The sequence below is a fragment of the Doryrhamphus excisus genome, linkage group LG22 (genome assembly GCF_037039965.1).
Source record: "Doryrhamphus excisus strain RoL-2023G ecotype Guam linkage group LG22, RoL_Dexc_Guam_v1.1, whole genome shotgun sequence".
NCBI classification, from domain to species: domain Eukaryota; kingdom Metazoa; phylum Chordata; class Actinopteri; order Syngnathiformes; family Syngnathidae; genus Doryrhamphus; species Doryrhamphus excisus.
The window spans coordinates 2,058,671-2,077,502 of NC_136378.1; the positions used below are offsets into that span (position 1 = coordinate 2,058,671).

Here is an 18,832-nt window from a genome sequence, read left to right on the forward strand (position 1 = left end):
GCTAACGGTATTGACGAGCACTGATCGATGTTAATTGCTAGACAGAATGGCCGTATTGACTAAAATGGAGGAGCCTGCATGGAAAAGAGCTGAAAAGAGCGGCAGATACAGAAAAAGAGAGATGCCGGGGTCGAGATCTACCGCAGTTTACCGGGTCCCTCAATGCGAAGTTTATTAGATGCCAAGTTTATTAAACTCAATATTAAACGTTCATGACAACATATATTTGAGCAAACCATAACTCTATATGACAAATGTGGACTTCCATACGTTCAATGGCGTGTGTGCATATGAATGCAAGTCGCTGTGTGTGCGTCTTATCCGAAGATCGATAAGCAGAAGCTGCAGAGGCAAAGACGTGAGCAATCAATAAGGAGGCTGCAAACCCAGGCGAGGGACAAGGGGAGAAGATAAAAAATGGCCGAGCAGATTAAAGGCACAGATAAGGGAGGACAGGAAATGAAAGCGAGCCATGACGACACGGATGAGGAAACAGAAAAAGGAAGTCTTTTTCTTCCAGTTTGAGGCTGCTTTGGGATCAGATTTGGAAAGTCTCTGGTGGTCTTGGGCTCGACTTGCCTGACTTTGGTTCAGTCCGGCCTCTTTGTTGATGTTAGTCTGTAGTCTGTATGTGCCTTGTGATTGGCTGATGATGGAACCAATGTGTAGTCCACGTTTGGGCCATGTTGTTGCAGCATAATCGGTAAATAAACACGGTAAATAAAAACGGACATAAGGAAATAGGTTAAATAACTGTTAATAGTTATCCTCCCGATCCGTGTGGAAGTGGTAAATTTTGGGCTATTTAAGTTTTAAGGAAATAACTTGAAGGCTACCGTTTAGGTCGCTGGCTCTCTAGTTTGCGAGTTAGCATGTGTCTCAAGACCCCGGCAGTTGCGCAATATGTTGGGACTTGAGGCTGTCTTGCTAGGTGCTCGCATGATGACTGTTAGCATGTTAGCAATTTAGCTAATTTACTCATGTCTAAAGGCAACTACACACATGGCATGATGTGGGGACACTATGGGGCTGCCCCAAACTTTTCGGGACCTGAGGCTGTGTTGCTTGGTGCTAGCATGGTAGCTGTTAGCATGTTAGCATTTAAGCTAATGTACTCATTTCTAAAGGCAAATAGACACATGGCATGATGTAGGGACACTATGGGACTGCATCAACCTCTTCGGTACTTGAGGCCTTCTTGCTAGGTGCTAGCATGGTAGCAATTGGCACACCGGGCCCGAGGTTCACAGCACAGGTGGCAAGCCCATCAAAATTTCTGCGGGAATTTTCTAGTTATTATTATTATATTTATTTATTACTGATTGATTGATTTTCTTTATTTTTGATTTGTTTATTTATTTTTCATCTTATTTTGTGCAGAAAAATAAAAATTAAGATATTTGAGAACAGTGGAATGTTTTATCAGAGCTTTTATTGTAGAAAATCGGAACCAAAGCACTGAAAAAGTTTGTATATTTTTCTGTTTTTAATAAATGTGTTTTTTTTGTTTTTTTTTAGGAAAACCTGATGCGGCCCAGCCTTGCCCAGACCCTAGCTCCAGTGGCCCCCAGGTAAATTGAGTTTGAGACCCCTGCTGTATGGTATCATGTACCCAGAAAAAATTCTTACGTTTGATTAATGTTCATGTTAAAGGTTAAATAACTGTTAATAGTTTTCCTCCCTATCCGTGTGGAAGTGGTAAGTTTTTGGCTATTTAAGTTTAAAGGAAATAACTTGAAGGCTACCGTTTAGGTCGCTAGCTCTCTAGTTTGCAACCCCAGGTAAATTGACTGTGCGGTGTTCAATGGTCCCTGGTTCTCGAACCCTACCATCTGGCCTTAAACGTACCAGACGTCCTCATACCTCATCACCACAGCGCGGTTCAAATCCTTCTCCACAACATTTACCCTCACGTCCCCCCTTACAAAAGCAGGCGAGAAAGCACCCAAACACAGGTGCAAAGACACGCAAGCGAGCCAGCGCTACAGGAAAAAGGAGGCCAGAGGCTTTTCGGTGGAGCATGACTGGAAAGGCATTCGACCACGTAGCCCCCCCCCCCTTCTTTCGCTCCCTCCCTGCTCGGAGCATGTCCACTTGCAGAAACGTGTGTGCATGTGTGTGTGATTTAAAAGTACAATGATGAAAAGAATAAGCCTCCACTGGGAGCCAAGATAACTGTCCCCTCCCACACTCTATTCTCTCCACTGTGTGTGTGTCAATGAAAGGTATGGCAAGAGTGTTGTGTTGGCTTGGCTGACCGTCTGCGGTTGTGCAGCGGCGAGAGGGAGTTTTTTTTTTTTTTTTTCAGGGGGGGGGGGGCGTTTCTGCAGAAATCCCTGAGAAATGTTCCTTTTGGATCCGTGTGTGTACTTACATACCCGCCCTCCCGACTGTCTTTCATTGTCCGTTTCATTTCCCCCTCTTAAGGTTTCACTTAAAAGTTAAGAAAAGGGGAGTCAGAATGTATCACTTGAACGAGCAGTGACGGGTGTGGGTGGGTGTGGGGGCGGTGTTTTTTGCTGTGGGGGTGTTATCACAGGGAGGATTCGTGGGGGCGGAGGGGGGGTGGGTGATTGTAGGGGTTGACTTTTGAAGCGTTTTACTTACTTTAAAGACAGGTGTCTATCATGGAAGTTACTTTCTATTCATCCATCCAGTTGATGTTTGCTAAATACAAGGATGAAGAGTCTTGAACCAGTCATGATGTGCTATATATATCACTATATTGACACTTACTATGGTACCCATTATGGCATTGGATGCTCATATCACCTTGTACATTGGTATGGGAAAAATTAAAATTAAAATTTGCTAAAAATTAAAATTTGCTAAAATTAAAATAAAATTTGCTAAAATTAAAATAAAAATTGCTAAAATTAAAATAAAAATTGCTAAAATTAAAATTAAAAAATGCTAAAATTAAAATTAAAAATTGCTAAAATTAAAAAAAACCTTAAACTACATTAGGAAAGCAGGAAGTGAACAAATGTAACAGTTACTGATTGTAAAAGTACCAGATGGAGGGGTAGGATTTAATATGCTTTGCTTCAAATGAAATAAAACCATTACCATTATAATTAACATAGCATGTTTTTGGAATGTGGGAGGAAACCTGAGTACAAATAAAAATAAATAAAAATAGTAGTAAAAATAAAATTAAAAAATTAAAAAAAAATTAAATAATTCAAAAAAAATTATAAAATTAAGTTTAAAAAAAGTTAAAAAAATAAAATGAAAAAAAAACAACTTAAACTATATTAAGAAAGCAGGTAGTGAACAAATGTAACAGTTACTGATTGTAAAAGTACCAGATGGAGGGGTAGGATTTAATAAGCTTTGCTTCTTCCTACTCCTTTTGGACATGTGGAACTGTGAAATGATTATGTGATGCATTCAATTGCAATCTGATGCATGTTCAAATGAAATAAAACCATTACCATTACCAAGATAAAAGACCACCAACCACCAAAGTCCAAGAACCCATCTCCCGCCTCCACAAAGTTTTCCTCCTAAACCTCCTTAGTAGAGGTGAAAAAGTTCTTCACCTGTTGAAAGTGTCATTTTTTTTTTCTCTCCTGCAAGATGGTCTCCATCTGATTGCAACTGGCTAATCCCATTTTGATCCAATAAGCGTGCATGTGCGTGTGAGAGAGTAAAGAGAGGGAGAGAAGGGTGGGAGGCAGGCAGAGGAGAGGAGAGGAAAGGAAAGGAGGGAGGGAGGGAAGGAGGGAGGATTGATCAGCGTCTGTTAAAATCTTGTTCTGGTTTTCTTAGAGTGAGGTCTGTGCCTGCCGACGTCCCCCCCCCCTCTCTCTCTCTCTTCAAGCAGAGCTGTTTATGCAAAGAGACTGTGGATTTTTTTAAAAGCGAGAAACATCTGCACAATAGCAGGAAAGTGCATGAAACCGCATTGCCGGGCTCGTTTTTTGCGTTTTTTGGCGTTTTTGTCGGTGTGAATGAAAGAGAGGGGAAGCAAAAGAAGAAGAAAAAGAAGAGAGGAGCTGCAGGTTTTGGAATGGGACTGGATCTGTCAGTGTGATTTTGGGTAAACACGTTTCCAGTGTTCAACTTTTATTTCTCCACGAACCTGGCGAGCTCGAACCCTCTCTTGTTGCACCGCGGAACGGACAGAGTTCCGTGCTACCCCCCTTCCTTCTGAAGTCTTCATAGGAACTGCTTAAACTTTCTAGGTTTAAAAAAATAAATAAAAAGATCGGATTGCATTTTTTCCCCCTCTTCAAACATCTCGGAGGTGATGTCATCTTGCGGTGTTTTGGCTGGTATCGTGTCGAGGAGGCTGGGAGAGAAGGACTGCAGCCGGGCGGCAACCAGCGGCTGAGGGCGGCGGGCAAGTCCGGAAAATCAGGTGCAAAGTGCGGCTGTCATTTCCTCTCCGACTCCGCCACCCAGTCACAGCTGTTCCCGTCCTCCACAGCCACCCCCTTCCTTCGTCCTTCCACAGCTCTTCGGTGCACTCCCTTTAAGCCGGACCGCTCCGGGACCCCGTCGACCTTTGCGAGTGTGGGTGTCACCGGAGACAACACCGGGAGGGGAACATGACCGATGCAGCCTTGCATCACCCTGCGCCCGCAGAGGCTCCATCTCCGACCGGTTGTGCGCTCCATGAGCCTGCTAAGGTAGCCGAGAACCTCCAACAGTTCCTGGACTGCTGGGACTGAACCCGCCCGTCTTCTCGGATCGAACCTCTGCGCCACCTTCCACGTATAGCGCACAGTTCCATTTACACATCTCACAGTTGAGACGTTACGCATTGGATTACGCACGCCATTACGCACGCATCGCATCCTTCCACCGGGCTTCTGTGGGTCGCGAATCTTTTTTGGAGTTTGGAATCCCCTAAACGGTGCGCGCGATTTCACCTGTTCTCTTCTTTGCCGGGGGCGCGCATCGTTTTAAGGCTTAACATTTTGCGCCCCCGCCCACTCGCCTCCGGCGTGGACAAGCAGCTGTTTGAGGTTGCCCTGCGGTCACAGTGGCCCGGCCGCTCCGGCCTCAGACCCCAGCCTGCCCACGGCCGCATATTTATCATCCACGCTGTGGGAAGTGGGCCACGTCGCCGCCGATGCCAACTGGAGTGACCGCTGACACTTTGACTCTGCTTCACATCCACCGGATTTCAACAGCAGAGGGAATCTCTCCGGGTTGCCGGACTGGCTCAGGCCGAGCGAGGAGACCGTCTCTGGGCCAAGTTCCATAGTGGAGGGGGGAAGCAATGTGGCCCCTTCTTTCCATGCTGACCGTCTTGTAAGTCTCTTTTTTTTTTTAAACGTCTTTATCGTACGGTAATCAGATATCCGTGTTTAAAATATTCCCGAATAAGCCGAAGAAGATGATGGAAAGGGGGGTAGCCGTGTCAAACGATTACATCACTCCTCATCAGTTCCCCCCGTGGAAAACATGCCAGGAAAGCCCTGTTTTGATTGGCTGACAGTTCAGGGTCACTGGGTCACACTAGGGGCTGTGTTAGTCATAAAAGCTGCCATAAACATCTCCATCACCTTCTGCGCTTACTCCAGGGATGGTCCAAACCGGCTCGGGAAGACGTTTTTTTTTCGTTTTTTTCTCTCGAGTCAAATAACAGTTCACTAAGAAATCTAAAGAAGGTGATGTAAAGAAGCGCTCCCACTTCTGGAGATACTTGTCATTCCTCGCATAACCTGGATCTGGGTGTGCGCTGGCGCCTCCGTTGCCCAATTTTCTCCTCTCTGCATCCCACCGCCTAACTGCCTACATCTGTCTCCTTGACTTGCCGTGAACCTTTTTTTTTTTCCACAGATGCTCGCTGAGATAAAACGTATGAATTAATAACCGATGAATGACGGCGCCCCCCGGCAGTATCTGAGGAGGCGCAGACCGACTTGTTTAGTCTGCTGCTTTCAGTTAAGGTCGACCAAAGCCAATCATCTAGCCGTTCATTTCCTCCTTTGCCTATCACTTTACCACAGACACTTATGGATTTATTCCCCCCCCCCCCCAAAAAAAAATGCAGTTTTATTCCACCGTTGGCATGCAACGAGAAAAAGTCCGAACCGCAAGCAACCTGTTCTGCTCTCCTAAAAAGCCGCAGCTCCACTATTGTTCCGGAGTTGGGCCTGTTCCTGCTGATACCGCTCCCACGCCCCACTTTGCCGAGGCCCACAAAACGAACATGCAACGTGCCGGGGCGCGCCGTCGCAGCGTCGGCGTACCGCTCTAACCGCTACTACACACAGATGAAACCGCCGAATCCCAGCAGGCCGACCGACCGACCGACCGCGTTTTTTTTTTTTTTTTTTTTCACGCCGGTGCCCACTCGGCGGCGCAGGTTTATGATGTCAGAGAAACCTTGCTTGTTTTGGCGCGCAGCCCACCGCGCACCGGGCTTTCCCTCTCTTCTTTCAAACTCTATTCTCTCTTTTTCTCATCCCTCCCCCGTGCACCGATCTCTTTTCCTCTCGCCTTCGCTCCACGGCTGGCATAACACAGAGTGTCTGTGGTTTTTGTGGGAGCAGGGGAATCCAGTGCCGAGGCACTTTTCCTTCAGTGTCCTCGCCGGCATTGCGGCCATGATGTTTTAACAGCTGAGAGTCCTCACAATGCTCAGGTTTTTTTGGCTGTGCAGGCAAAATGTAAGGGGGCCAAAACGCCGCGTTGCCAAGGATGTCTGCATCTATTAGAATGACTCAAAGGGTCAACACAGTCTAAAGTATGCGCTGTCAGAAATAGGCGTACACCGTGCCTGTGTAGTTTCGCAGCCTTCCAGGTCTCGGTAATCCACCAAGGCTGAATCCAAGGCCTTAAAAAGATTTTTGGATTAAAGGCAAAACATTGAACAATTAGTCCAGTTGCCTTGACTTCATTGATGAGGAGTGGCGTGTACTGGGCACTGGCGCGATATTGCACATCATGGGAAGGTTTATACGCTGAGAAGTTCAGTCTGAATCATCACTGGCAGCCAAATATTGCATTTTTCGTCAATAATCAAACAGTTCAGTACTACGTTGTGTAAATCTCATTTTGTGACACCTTCAAAGTCGAACAGGACAAAACCACCTTGTGGAGGGGGGGGGGGCGCAGAGCTGGACTGTGTAGTTTCTCAGCCTTCCAGGTCTCGGTAATCCACCAAGGCTGAATCCAAGGCCTTAAAAAGATTTTTTGGATTAAAAGGCAAAACATTTTTCCCGATGAACAATTAGTCCAGTTGCCTTGACTTCATTGATGAGGAGTGGCGTGTACTGGGCACCGGCGCCGTGTTGCACATCATGGGAAGGTTTATACGCTGAGAAGTTCACTCTGGTAGCCAAACATGGCATTCTGATTTTTCGTCAATTTTTCAGTACTACGTTGTGTAAATCTCATTTTGTGACACCTTCAAAGTCACACAGGACAAAACCACCTTGTGGGGGGGGAGGGGGGGGGGGCGCAGAGCTGGACTGTGTAAATGACCCCACCCGCCCGTTTATCAGTTTCCTGAAGAATCCACTACTATTAAGTCATGGAATAGCTGCCATTTCCAACAGTGTGGTAAAAAAGAGAAGGAAGTAAGGCTATGCGGTGGTGAACGCGCACGAGTGCCAGAGTCAGGGACTTGTGTTGTGATGTGCATGACTTGTAACCTCTTCCCATTTCTTTCCCATTATTTATCTTTTTGTCTGCTTCTCACGCCAGACCAGACCAGACCAGACCAGACCACACTCTGTGGTTAGCGTCTCCTTCCAGAGTTAACCTTTCATAATTCCTCCCTTCTCCTCCCTCTGACATCTTTGGGATTTTATCTCTCACCGGCTATTTATTCTTACATCACTTTCTCTCCATGTCTTTGTGTCCCTCTTAGCTAAGATCTCCTTTACTATCTCCCGGCCTCAACAGTGGTGCACATGTCTTTGCTTTGTGTCCCTCTCAGCTAAGATCTCCTTTACTATCTACCGGCCTCCACAGTGGTGCACATGTCTTTGCTTTGGCACAGCTGTCAGCTGCCTGCTCGTCCTGTATACACATCTGTGTGCATGCCCATGACAAGTACGGAGGAGTCACCTCGCTAACCCCAAACATGAAGCCAGGAGGCAGGAGTTCGATAGCGGGGAGAGACAAAGAGAGGGAAGGAGGCATGCGGAGATAGCGCAAAATGAGGTGGGGAAAGACGAGATTGCTAGAATTGCTTTTCGGCCTCCATTCCTGGTTCCGAAAGTCATCAAACCACTAAATTGGAGCAGTAGAATCCCATTCTAAAGCTTTAAATAACAAGCGACACCTCCAAGGTCAACGTCTTCGATAAAGTGAGATGGGTTCGAATAAAAGCAGATTCTTGGGTTGTAATGTAACAACAGAAGCAGTGTGACTACACATGAATTTTGCATCACCATAATTATTCCTCCAGAAATGATTTTTCCACACTTTTGGTAGCTGGCGTTCTCACTTATTCACAGCATCTCTAATTGGGACCGCGACCCACTTGTAGCCAAAACCACATCACAGCCCCGTGTACACCTGTAGTCCAGCCCAGCTGTCTACATACACACGGCGGCCAAATAAACCCGCTCATTCCGTCAGATGTGCGAAGCAAAACATATTCTCTTCTTCCTGCCGTGTTTGCCATTCTGCTTTGGTCCCGGTGGGTCATTTGGAGGCCATATTTTGGCATAGCCGGGGTCACAACGCTAAGCTCGGAAAGATGGCTGCTAGCGTAACTATAAACAGGTCCATGGGTGTTGCCGTCTGCCGATGCCTGGACATCTGCCTGTCTGCATGTCAAGCGGCTGTGCCAGCCAGCAGTGAGAGTAATCGGCCAATAAGGAAAAGAGCTGTTGAACAGACGGGAACAAAAAAAAAAAAAGACACGGGAATGAATGATGGTGTCATGCTTGAGTTTCGCAGCTATCAATGTTGCTTGACTATTCCCGTCTTTCCACTTTCCACTAAGGGGTTACTATGTCGTTTTTTTCAGTTTTTTTCAACTTGCTTCTAATGCATTTTCTGCTAAAAAAAAACAAAAAAAAAACAGGGGAAACCTCACACACACTCAACAGGGGCCCCAGGAGCTCCCAAAAATGGCATAAAATGCCAAAATTTTAGGGCGTTAATTTTTAAAAAAAAACGTAAGGGTATCGTTTTTTTTCAGTTTTTTTCAACTTGCTTCTAATGCACTTTTCTGCTAAGAAAAAAAAAAAAAAAAAAAAACAGGGGAAACCTCACACACACAACAGGGGCCCCAGGAGCACCCAAAAATGGCATAAAATGCCAAAATTTTAGGGCGTCAATTTTTGATAAAAAATGTAAGGATATGTGTTTTTTTCAGTTTTTTTTCCAACTTGCTTCTAATGCACTTTTCTGCTAAAAAAAAAAAGGGGGGGGGGGGGGGAACCTCACACACACACGCAACAGGGGCCCCAGGAGCACCCAAAAATGACATGAAATGCCAAAATTTTAGTGTGTCCATTTTTGACAAAAAACGTAAGGGGTTAAGTATGTCGTTTTTTTCAGTTTTTTTTCAACTTGCTTCTAATGTACTTTTCTGCTAAAAAAAATACAGGAAACCTCACACACACTCAACAGGGGCCCAAGGAGCACCCAAAAATGGCACAAAATGCCAAAATTTTAGGGTGTCAATTTTTGACAAAAAATGTGATAGTATGTCGTTTTTTTAAAGTTTTTTTCAACTTGCTTCTAATGCACTTTTCTGCTAAATAAAGGGGGGGGACCTCACACACACTGAACAGGGGCCCCAGGAGCACCCAAAAATGGCAAAAAAATGCCAAAATTTTAGGGCATCAATTTTTGACAAAAAACGTAAGGGGTTAGTATGTCGTTTTTTTGAGTTTTTTTCAACTTGCTTCTAATGCACTTTTCTGCTAAAAAAAAAAAACTGTGGAAACCTCACACACACTCAACAGGGGCCCCAGGAGCACCCAAAGGTGGCATTTTTTAGCGCAAAAAAAATTTAGGGCAAATTTTAGGGCATCAATTTTTGACAAAAAACATAAGGGGTTAGTATGTCGTTTTTTTTTCGTTTTTTTCAGTTTGCTTCTAATGCACTTTTCTGCTCAAAAAAGCAGTGAGAGTAATCGGCCAATAAGAAAAAGAGCTGTTGAACAGACGGGGGGAAAAAAAAGACACGGGAATGAATGATGGTGTCACGCTTGACTTTCGCAGCTATCAATGTTGCTTGACTATTCCTGTTTTTCCGCTATTTCCAGATGTATCCAGATGTTGCTGGTGATGTGCAATCCATTACAGGTGAGCTTCACGGTAATGAATGTTTTTTTACAGTAACAAAGACAAGCAATGTTTTCATGTCATGGATGGACGCTTCTCAAACCTGTGTGTGTGTGTGTGTGGTATTTGTGTTTGCAGCAGGTGTTCGGTGTGGATGGGGTCAACTTCAGCGTGCATGTGGAGAACCAGACGCAGGTGCGAGACACCATGAGTCGAAGACACCACCGCGTTTACCAGCTCTACAGTCGCACCAGCGGCAAACACGTCCAAGTGCTGGGACGCAGAATCAGCGCCCGAGGAGAAGACGGAGACAAATATGGTAAGACACACTCAAACGGAGATATTGAGGTGTGCACGGAGAACAATAATTAACATTTTGGCGCTCGTGAGAAAACATTCCGTGAACGCTCACGCACTCCAAAAAAAAAAGACGGCAAGTACAAAGACTTGAAGGTTAAACAAGTGAATGCTTGAACGGATGCAGGATCTCTCACAATAGCGCACACATACAGACATGCCCCCCCCGGGCTTTGGCACGGGGGCATTGGAGCTTGTCTCGGAGTACAAAGACCTCATCGACTGGGCGCTGACTCAATGATTCCCAAGCCAGGAAAAGCCAGAAAACGAAGGTATAAATGTTCCAGGAGAAGCCTGGTAACTGGTGTCAGGGCCCCCGTGTTAGAAACTCATCTTCTTCATCGATCCATGCATTGATTTCTCATCCTTGCTGTTGTCTCCTCTAGATTTAAACCCCCCCCCTTTTTTTTTCCACTATTCTTTAACACTCCCTGCGTCCATCCCCCATTCCATCCTTCTCTCCACCTTCAGTGCAATCACGTCTAAAACATCTTAAACTCCACACAATAAATAAGCAGAAGGTTCATTTCACTTTCACTTACTAACGTTCAATTCCACCTGCGGTCACGTAAATGTGTCAAAAAACACTCCAAAAACTAAAAAAAGCAGGTATTGCCTGCAAGACAAACCTATAGTGATGAAACAGGAAGAGAGTTGGGGGGTAGCCGGGGGGGGGTATTGATTTCTTTTGACCCCTTTGTTGACTAAGGTCATGTAGGAACCATTTTAGGGATTTATTTTTAACCAAGCACAAGCACTCTTTGAGGAAGTGATATTGCCCGGAAGGATGCTGCATTGAAAAAAAAAAAAAACACACACACACGTGCACAAACGTGCACACACCTTAACACAACACTGTAGAAGACATCTTCTCTCCGCGTGCTCACAAGCCTCGGTGTTATCCTTTGGCTTTTTACGAGGCCCATTTGTGGTCAGTGGTCTTATCTTCAAACCATCTGTTCAACCAAAGATGGCTCCGGTCGCCTTTTACAACTTCCAACGTAAATCCGTAAACACCGTGACGTCAGACAAGGAAGTATAAACCAAAGCTGCACGGTTCTCTGGGAAATGAGAAATAGAAATCAAGGTATTATGATTTTTTTTTCCTTTATTGCTTTCTAGTTCTACCATAGCTTACTTATTGTGTGGAAATATGGGCTAATAACTATAAAAGCAATCTTCACTCGGTAAAATGTACTGCAAAAAAGGCCAGTAAGGATAATTCAGAGAACATACTAACTCCTTATTTCTAAAATCACAACTACTTCAACTTGCTGATATAGTTCATCTTCAGTCATGATGTGCTATATACGTATATCACTATATTGACACTCACTTGGATGCTCATATCACCTCATACTTTGGTACGTGACAAAAATAAATACAAAAAAATTCAAATTAAAAATTTAGTTTAAATTTAATAAAAAAAATATTTTAATTTAATTTAATTAAAAATTTAAATTTATAAGGCTAATAGATTATTAGAAAACCCATCTATAAAAATCTAAACTAAAATCTCTTACCATGCTGTTAACTGCACAAACTGGGTCTTACAAGGACACAAAAACGCTGCACAACTGTGCTGATGATGAATGACTAAGGATAGGTTTTTCAAATCAAAAACCATTGATCAAAAATACCATACACTACCGCTCAAAAGTTTGGGATCACTTGCAAATTTCTTTGTTTTCAAAAGAAAAACACATTTTCATGCTTTTCACAAACAATTTTTTATAAATTTCACAAAAAATTTTCAATTTCACAAACAATGAAAATGAATCAGATGATTTTCAAAGAAGGATGAACATTTTTTTGCTGTTAACTACTTTCTTCAGAGAGCAGCACAAACCGGGTCTAACGAGGACACAAAAACGCTGCACAACTGTGCTGATGATAATGACTAAGGATAGGTTTTTAAAATCAAAAACCATCGATCAAAAATACCATACACTACCGCTCAAAAGTTTGGGATCACTTGCAAATTTCTTTGTTTTTCCAAAGAAAAACACATTTTCATGCTTTTCACAAACAATTTTTATAAATTTCACTAAAATTTTCATCCATTTCACAAACAATGAAAATGAATCAGATGATTTTCAAAGAAGATTTTTTTTTTGCTGTTAACTACTTTCTTCAGAGAGCAGCACAAACTGGGTCTAACCAGGACACAAAAACGCTGCATATCTGAGAGTGTGTAGTTTAAGACAAAGACGCCTTCACACGCCGTCACCTGGCAGCTGCACTAAATAGTACCTGTCAATCACCAGTGTCGGTATCAACAGTGAAGCGGCGACTTCAGGATGATGGACTTCATGGTAGGACTTCCATATCTCAGAAAAAAATTCCAAGTAATCCCAAAATTTTGAGTGGTAGTGTATGTCCAAAGCTGGAAACCGAAACCAGTCCACTTCCTGTCTTAGTGGTCACATTAAAATTGCATCCCAGACAAAACCAGGACCAGACCTGGATCAAACAGTAAAGACTTGTCGTTGCCTTCAGTGGTTCTAACGTCTGTCTATCTGTCCCTCCGTCTGTCCCTTCACAAGCCCAGCTCGTAGTGGAGGCAGACACCTTCGGAAGCCAGGTGAGAATCCGGGGAAAAGAAACCAACTTTTACCTGTGCATGAACCGCCGAGGCAAGCTGGTAGGAAAGGTGAGATGAGTTCGTGTGCACCTCGGAAATAACACAACTCTGTCCTGACCTTGACCGTCTTTTCTCTTCTTCTTCTGCTGCCGCTGCTCTCTCAGAAGGCCAGTAACAGAAGCGCCGACTGCGTCTTCGTGGAAAAGGTTCTGGAAAACCACTACACGGCTCTGATGTCGGCACGCTACACGGGCTGGTATGTGGGCTTCACGAAAAGAGGGCGCCCACGCCGCGGCCCCCATACGCTCCCAAATCAGCAGGACGTACACTTCATGAAGCGGTTCCCTCCTGGGGAGCAACCTGACCTTACTACACCGTTTCGCTTCACTACCATCAGTAAGCGAGGCAAGCGGGTGCGCGCTACCGGACCGCGCTAGTTTGTGGCCCGCGTTCTAAAATCCCGGACCCTGACCCCGCTTGGCTGAAGCAGTGAAACGAAAATCACTGAACACGACAAAACATTGACAAGAAACTCGATGAATCATTTATGGGGTTTATTTTGCCACTACCGCCCCCCCCATTTTGTTGTAGATTACTCCTCGCAGATTTTTTTATTCCTTTCTCGGACCATCTCGGTGGTCCATCACTGGAAGCGATACGGACTTGGTCTGCTTCCCTTCCACGGAGCAGAACTATTGACAGAATACCTGAAGGGCAGCCAAGGCTCACGGTTCGACAAAGGTCTTCATTCCACAGCCACAAAAAAAAAAATTTTTTTTTTTTTTTTTTTTTTTTTTTTTTACATCTCCTGTTGTGGACCAGCTGGACAACATCAAGAACGGAATTACAACCGGACCATGGCGAGCGAGGACGAGCGTGAAAAAGTGTGAGCTCCGTCTGAAAGGGAAAAAAAAAACTACAGCGAGGACGAAAGGGATGGAACGGACCAAAAAAAAAAAAAAAAAAAAAAGATGGCCGACATGTGACGCACTTAGCTGTGAGTGACGGATGTATGAACAGACTCAGACTCACTTAATACACGCATGTTTTTAACATGACGATGAAGAAATGTATGTCGCAATGTTTGCTCGAGGAACTGGAATTATATAAAACAAATGTACCAAAAAAAAAAAAAAAAAGCCAAACCAGTGAGCAACCAAAGACGAGCGAAAGCCGTGATGATGATGATGATGATGTTGATGATGATCACACAAGGGAAGGTGCCTTCTCCACAAGCATTGTTATAGAAACGAGCCGGGGGGAACGATGCCCCTGTGCGATTCCCGTGGAAACAGAATGCTGCTACCAGAGGACGTTCAGTGGAATAAAACCAAAGTCTCATTCATACACGGGAGAACTAAATATTAAAGGGAACAGTTTATTGAAAGCTATATATATATATATATATATATATATATATAGTGTATGTATTTATGTACACATAGACAGAAAACCCTAAATAAGCAATCTTACTATGATGTTAGTATAATTATTACGATAAAATTATTTCTTTTATTTATTTCTGTGCAGAAGTCTTTCTCGACTCAGTAAACTCTACCGAAACATTTTCACGTCTCTGAAGTCATCTTTTTATATATCATATATTTATATATATTATATTTATATATCAGATACATTTTGGACGTTTGGATACAGAATTTTTTTTGTGAGTATTTTTCAAATGTACATTTTAAAGCTTGTAAGTTATTTAGTTTGAAAATGTTCCGCTTTTTATTATAATATATAGCGTATTTTCTGGACTATAAGTGTCACAAAGGCCATATAAACAAACAAAAAACATACATAAGTCGCACTGGAGTATAAGTGGCATTTTTTGCAAGTCATTTATTTTACAAAACTACTTTATTCCTGTTAAATTCCACTGAAGTTTTCCGATTTGAGGATTATTATTTTAAAACTGTAATAAGAAGTACAGTTGCTACTTCCATTAGGATCCGTGCTTGCCTTGTTAACCCCCATATGTTGATGTGGCACCCATTCAAGAGTCAGCTCAGAAAAAAGGTGTGACTTATACTCCGGAAAATATGGTATATTCATTTAAAAAAAAAGATTTTTTTATCATAATATTCTCAGAACAGTACGTGTTTTTCCCCTTTTGGTGTGGCCCAAATACTCCAAGATAATACATCGAGATAATACTGTAATATCGTCACTAAAAAAGGACGTTTATTCCTGTTAAATTCCACTGAAGTTTTTCGATTTCAACATTATTATTTCAACTGTAATAAGAAGTACAATTGCTACTTCTTTTAGCATCCGTGCTTTCCTTTTTAACCCCCCTATGTTGATGTGGCACCCATTCAAAAGTCAGCTCAAAAGTCGCTCCGGAGTATAAGTTGCAGGAACAGCCAACCTATGAAAAAAGTGTGACTTATAGTCCGGAAAATACGGTATATTGATTTAAAAAATGACTTTTTTTTTATCATAGTATTCTCAGAACAGTACACATTTTTTCTCTTTTGGTGTGGCCCTAATACTCCAAGATAATACTGTAATATCTTCACTAAAAAAGGACGTTTATTCCTGCTAAATTCAACTGAAGTTTTCCGATTTCAACATTATTATTTCAACTGTAATAAGAAGTACAATTGCTACTCCATTAGCATCCGTGCTTTCCTTTTTAACCCCCAGTATGGTGATGTGGCACCCATTCAAGAGTCAGCTCAAAAGTGGCTCTGGAGTATAAGTTGCAGGAACGGCCAACCTATGAAAAAAAGTGTGACTTATAGTCCGGAAAATACGGTATATTTATTTTTAAAGTTACTTTTTTTAATCATAGTATTCTCAGAACAGTACACGTTTTTCCCCTTTTGGTGTGGCCCTAATACTCCAAGATAATACACTGAGATAATACTATAATATTGTCACTAAAAAAAGGACGTTTATTCCTGCTAAATTCAACTGAAGTTTTCCGATTTCAACATTATTATTTCAACTGTAATAAGAAGTACAATTGCTACTTCCATTAGGATCCGTGCTTTCCTTTTTAACCCCCATATGTTGATGTTGACATTCAAGAGTCAGCTCAAAAGTCGCTCTGGAGTACAAGTTGCAGGAACAGCCAACCTATGAAAAAAAGTGTGAGTCCGGAAAATACGGTATATTTATTTTTAACGTTACTTTTTTTAATCATAGTATTCTCAGAACAGTACACGTCTTTCCCCTTTTGGTGTGGCCCTAATACTCCAACATAATACTGTAATATCGTCACTAAAAAAGGACGTTTATTCCTGCTAAATTCAACTGAAGTTTTCCGATTTCAACATTATTATTTCAACTGTAATAACAAGGACCATTGCTACTTCCATTAGGATCCGTGCTTTCCTTTTTAACCCCCCTATGTTGATGTGGCACCCATTCAGGAGTCAGCTGCCCGACACCTCCAGTTTGGATGTTTTCAGCCGAAATGAAGACGTGCCATTCCGAGTGCAGTCAGTAAAAGCTGTAAAGTCCCTCCCTGCAGTGAGAAGCACCGTGGAAGGAAAACACGCACTATTGTGTTTGAGTTGCTTCTCTTCTCATCTATCCCACAATCCCCCCCCCCCTCCCACCTCGACCCCCCCCTCCCCACCTCGACCCTCCCCTTCCTTCCATATCATAGCAGGAGGTCATTGAAGAGATGTTGCTGCCAAATGACCCAATCATGCTGGCAGACACAAACAGCTGACTCAGGGGGGAGTGGGGGGGGGGGGGGTTTGTGCCAGAGGATTCCTATTGCAAGGCAACAGGAATCTGTGGATGTGGGAGGCCAATGGGGGGTGTGGGATAAAAGAAGAGTAAGTCAAAAGGGGGTTGTGGCGGCGGTGGAGGTTCATTTCTGGAACGTTATTCCAGCTCCGTTCGGGAATGATGGAAATATTTCACGTAGCAAAACCCAAGAGTGGAAGGTGTATGGTAATCACGTCGAGGGAAGGAATGCCAAATATGTGCGTGAGAACGGAGCGGTGACCTGAGAGCTCCAGGAATTATGGGCCAAAATCCCACAGACCCAGCGGAAGCACACACACCCACACACACACACACACACACACACACACACACATCATATATACACTAACAGTGCTCCACCAAGCACAATATCACTCTACATCACATATTCCCTAATATTATGAAAAAAGTCACCATGAGGACCCCGCCCTCCATTTTGGCAAACACCCTCTGGTTCAAGCGTCAACTCCATACATATTCTTTCTTATGTAGAAGTTTTACTTGAAGTACAATATTATATTTACTCAAAACTGCATTCTTCTCTAAGTTATACAAGATGGTGTAAATGACCTACTGTAACAGGTTGTTTCATTTGTGGGGGGGGGTTAGCTAACCTTATGCTGCCACCTGGTGGCTGTTTATCATACACTCCATTGTCAATACCTGGAGTATGTAGATGTTAATGGTGAGGGCTTGTGACAATAAACCAAATGTGTAACACTATGTGGCCCGCAGGACACTAGTTTGAGGCCCCCGCCTTGATATGAAAGTTTAATGTTAGATGCTGTATGGTATCATGTACCCAGAAAAAATTATTACGTTTTGATTAATGTTCATGTTAAAGGTTAAATAACTGTTAATAGTTATCCTCCCTATCCGTGTGGAAGTGGTAAGTTTTTGGCTATTTAAGTTTGAAGGAAATAACTTGAAGGCTACCGTTAAGGTGGCTAGCTCTCTAGTTTGCGAGTTAGCATGTGTCTCAAGATTCTGCAGTTGCGCAATATGTTGTAATCAGGGGTGTCAAACACGCGGCCGACGGGCCAAATGTGGCCCGCAGGACACTAGTTTGATATGAAAGTTTAATGTTAGCGCGGCCCCGCGCCAGTTTGATATGGATGCTGTATGGTATCATGTACCCAGAAAAAATTATTACTTTTGATTAATGTTCATGTTAAAGGTTAAATAACTGTTAATAGTTATCCTCCCTATCCGTGTGGAAGTGGTAAGTTTTTGGCTATTTAAGTTTAAAGGAAATAACTTGAAGGCTACCGTTTAGGGCGCTAGCTGTCTAGTTTGCGAGTTAGCATGTGTCTCAAGACCCTGCAGTTGCGCAATATGTTGTAAATAAAAAGAGTATAAATGTGACTATAGTCGTGTTTTGTCATGTCTACAGGGCTCTAATAATGCTTTGTTCATTTTAATCTGAAAAAAATAATTTGTCTACCCACCAACTATATGTGGTTTCTTAAGTTTTTTTTTATTATTATTATATTTATTTATTACTGATTGATTGATTTTCTTTATTCTTGATTTGTTTATTTTTCATTTTATTTTGTGCTGAAAAATAAAAATGAAGATATTTGAGAACAGTGGAATGTTCTATCAAAGCTTTTATTGTAGAAAATGGGAACTAAAGCACTGAAAAAGTTTGTATATTTTTCTGTTTTTAATAAATGCGTTTTTTTTTGCCTTGCCCAGACCCTAGCTCCAGTGGCCCCCAGGTAAATTGAGTTTGAGACCCCTGGTGTAGATGTTAATAGTCAGGGCTTGTGACAATAAACCAAATGTCCAACACTTACCACAAAGTCTGAGATGAAAGCCGTAGTTCCACTCACGGACTCGGATCCACTTGTCAGTCCACTCGGGGATAATCCAGATGTCCGGAAAACCGGAAATTTACGGTAAAATCCAATCCACTCAAGTACAAGTGAAGAAAAAGATAAATTCCAT

General features: G+C 42.9%; 1 protein-coding gene and 1 long non-coding RNA gene across 2 annotated transcripts in view; one reads left to right on the forward strand and one right to left on the reverse strand.

The window, feature by feature from the left end:
- Positions 1–18,810, reverse strand: part of LOC144894616 (uncharacterized) — a 37,821-nt gene extending 19,011 nt beyond the window's left edge. Inside the window, exon 1 of the long non-coding RNA XR_013625259.1 lies at positions 18,682–18,810. This is a non-coding gene — a long non-coding RNA (uncharacterized LOC144894616). The remainder of the gene's footprint in view (positions 1–18,681) is intronic.
- On the forward strand, positions 4,534–14,170 carry fgf18a (fibroblast growth factor 18a). The gene is made up of 5 exons (XM_058063669.2): positions 4,534–5,265; positions 10,194–10,233; positions 10,351–10,531; positions 13,116–13,222; positions 13,318–14,170. Exons 1-5 carry the CDS (start codon positions 5,234–5,236, stop codon positions 13,588–13,590), a joined length of 633 nt encoding a protein of 210 aa, XP_057919652.1. The 5' UTR covers positions 4,534–5,233; the 3' UTR covers positions 13,591–14,170.
- Positions 18,811–18,832: the final 22 nt, after the last annotated feature.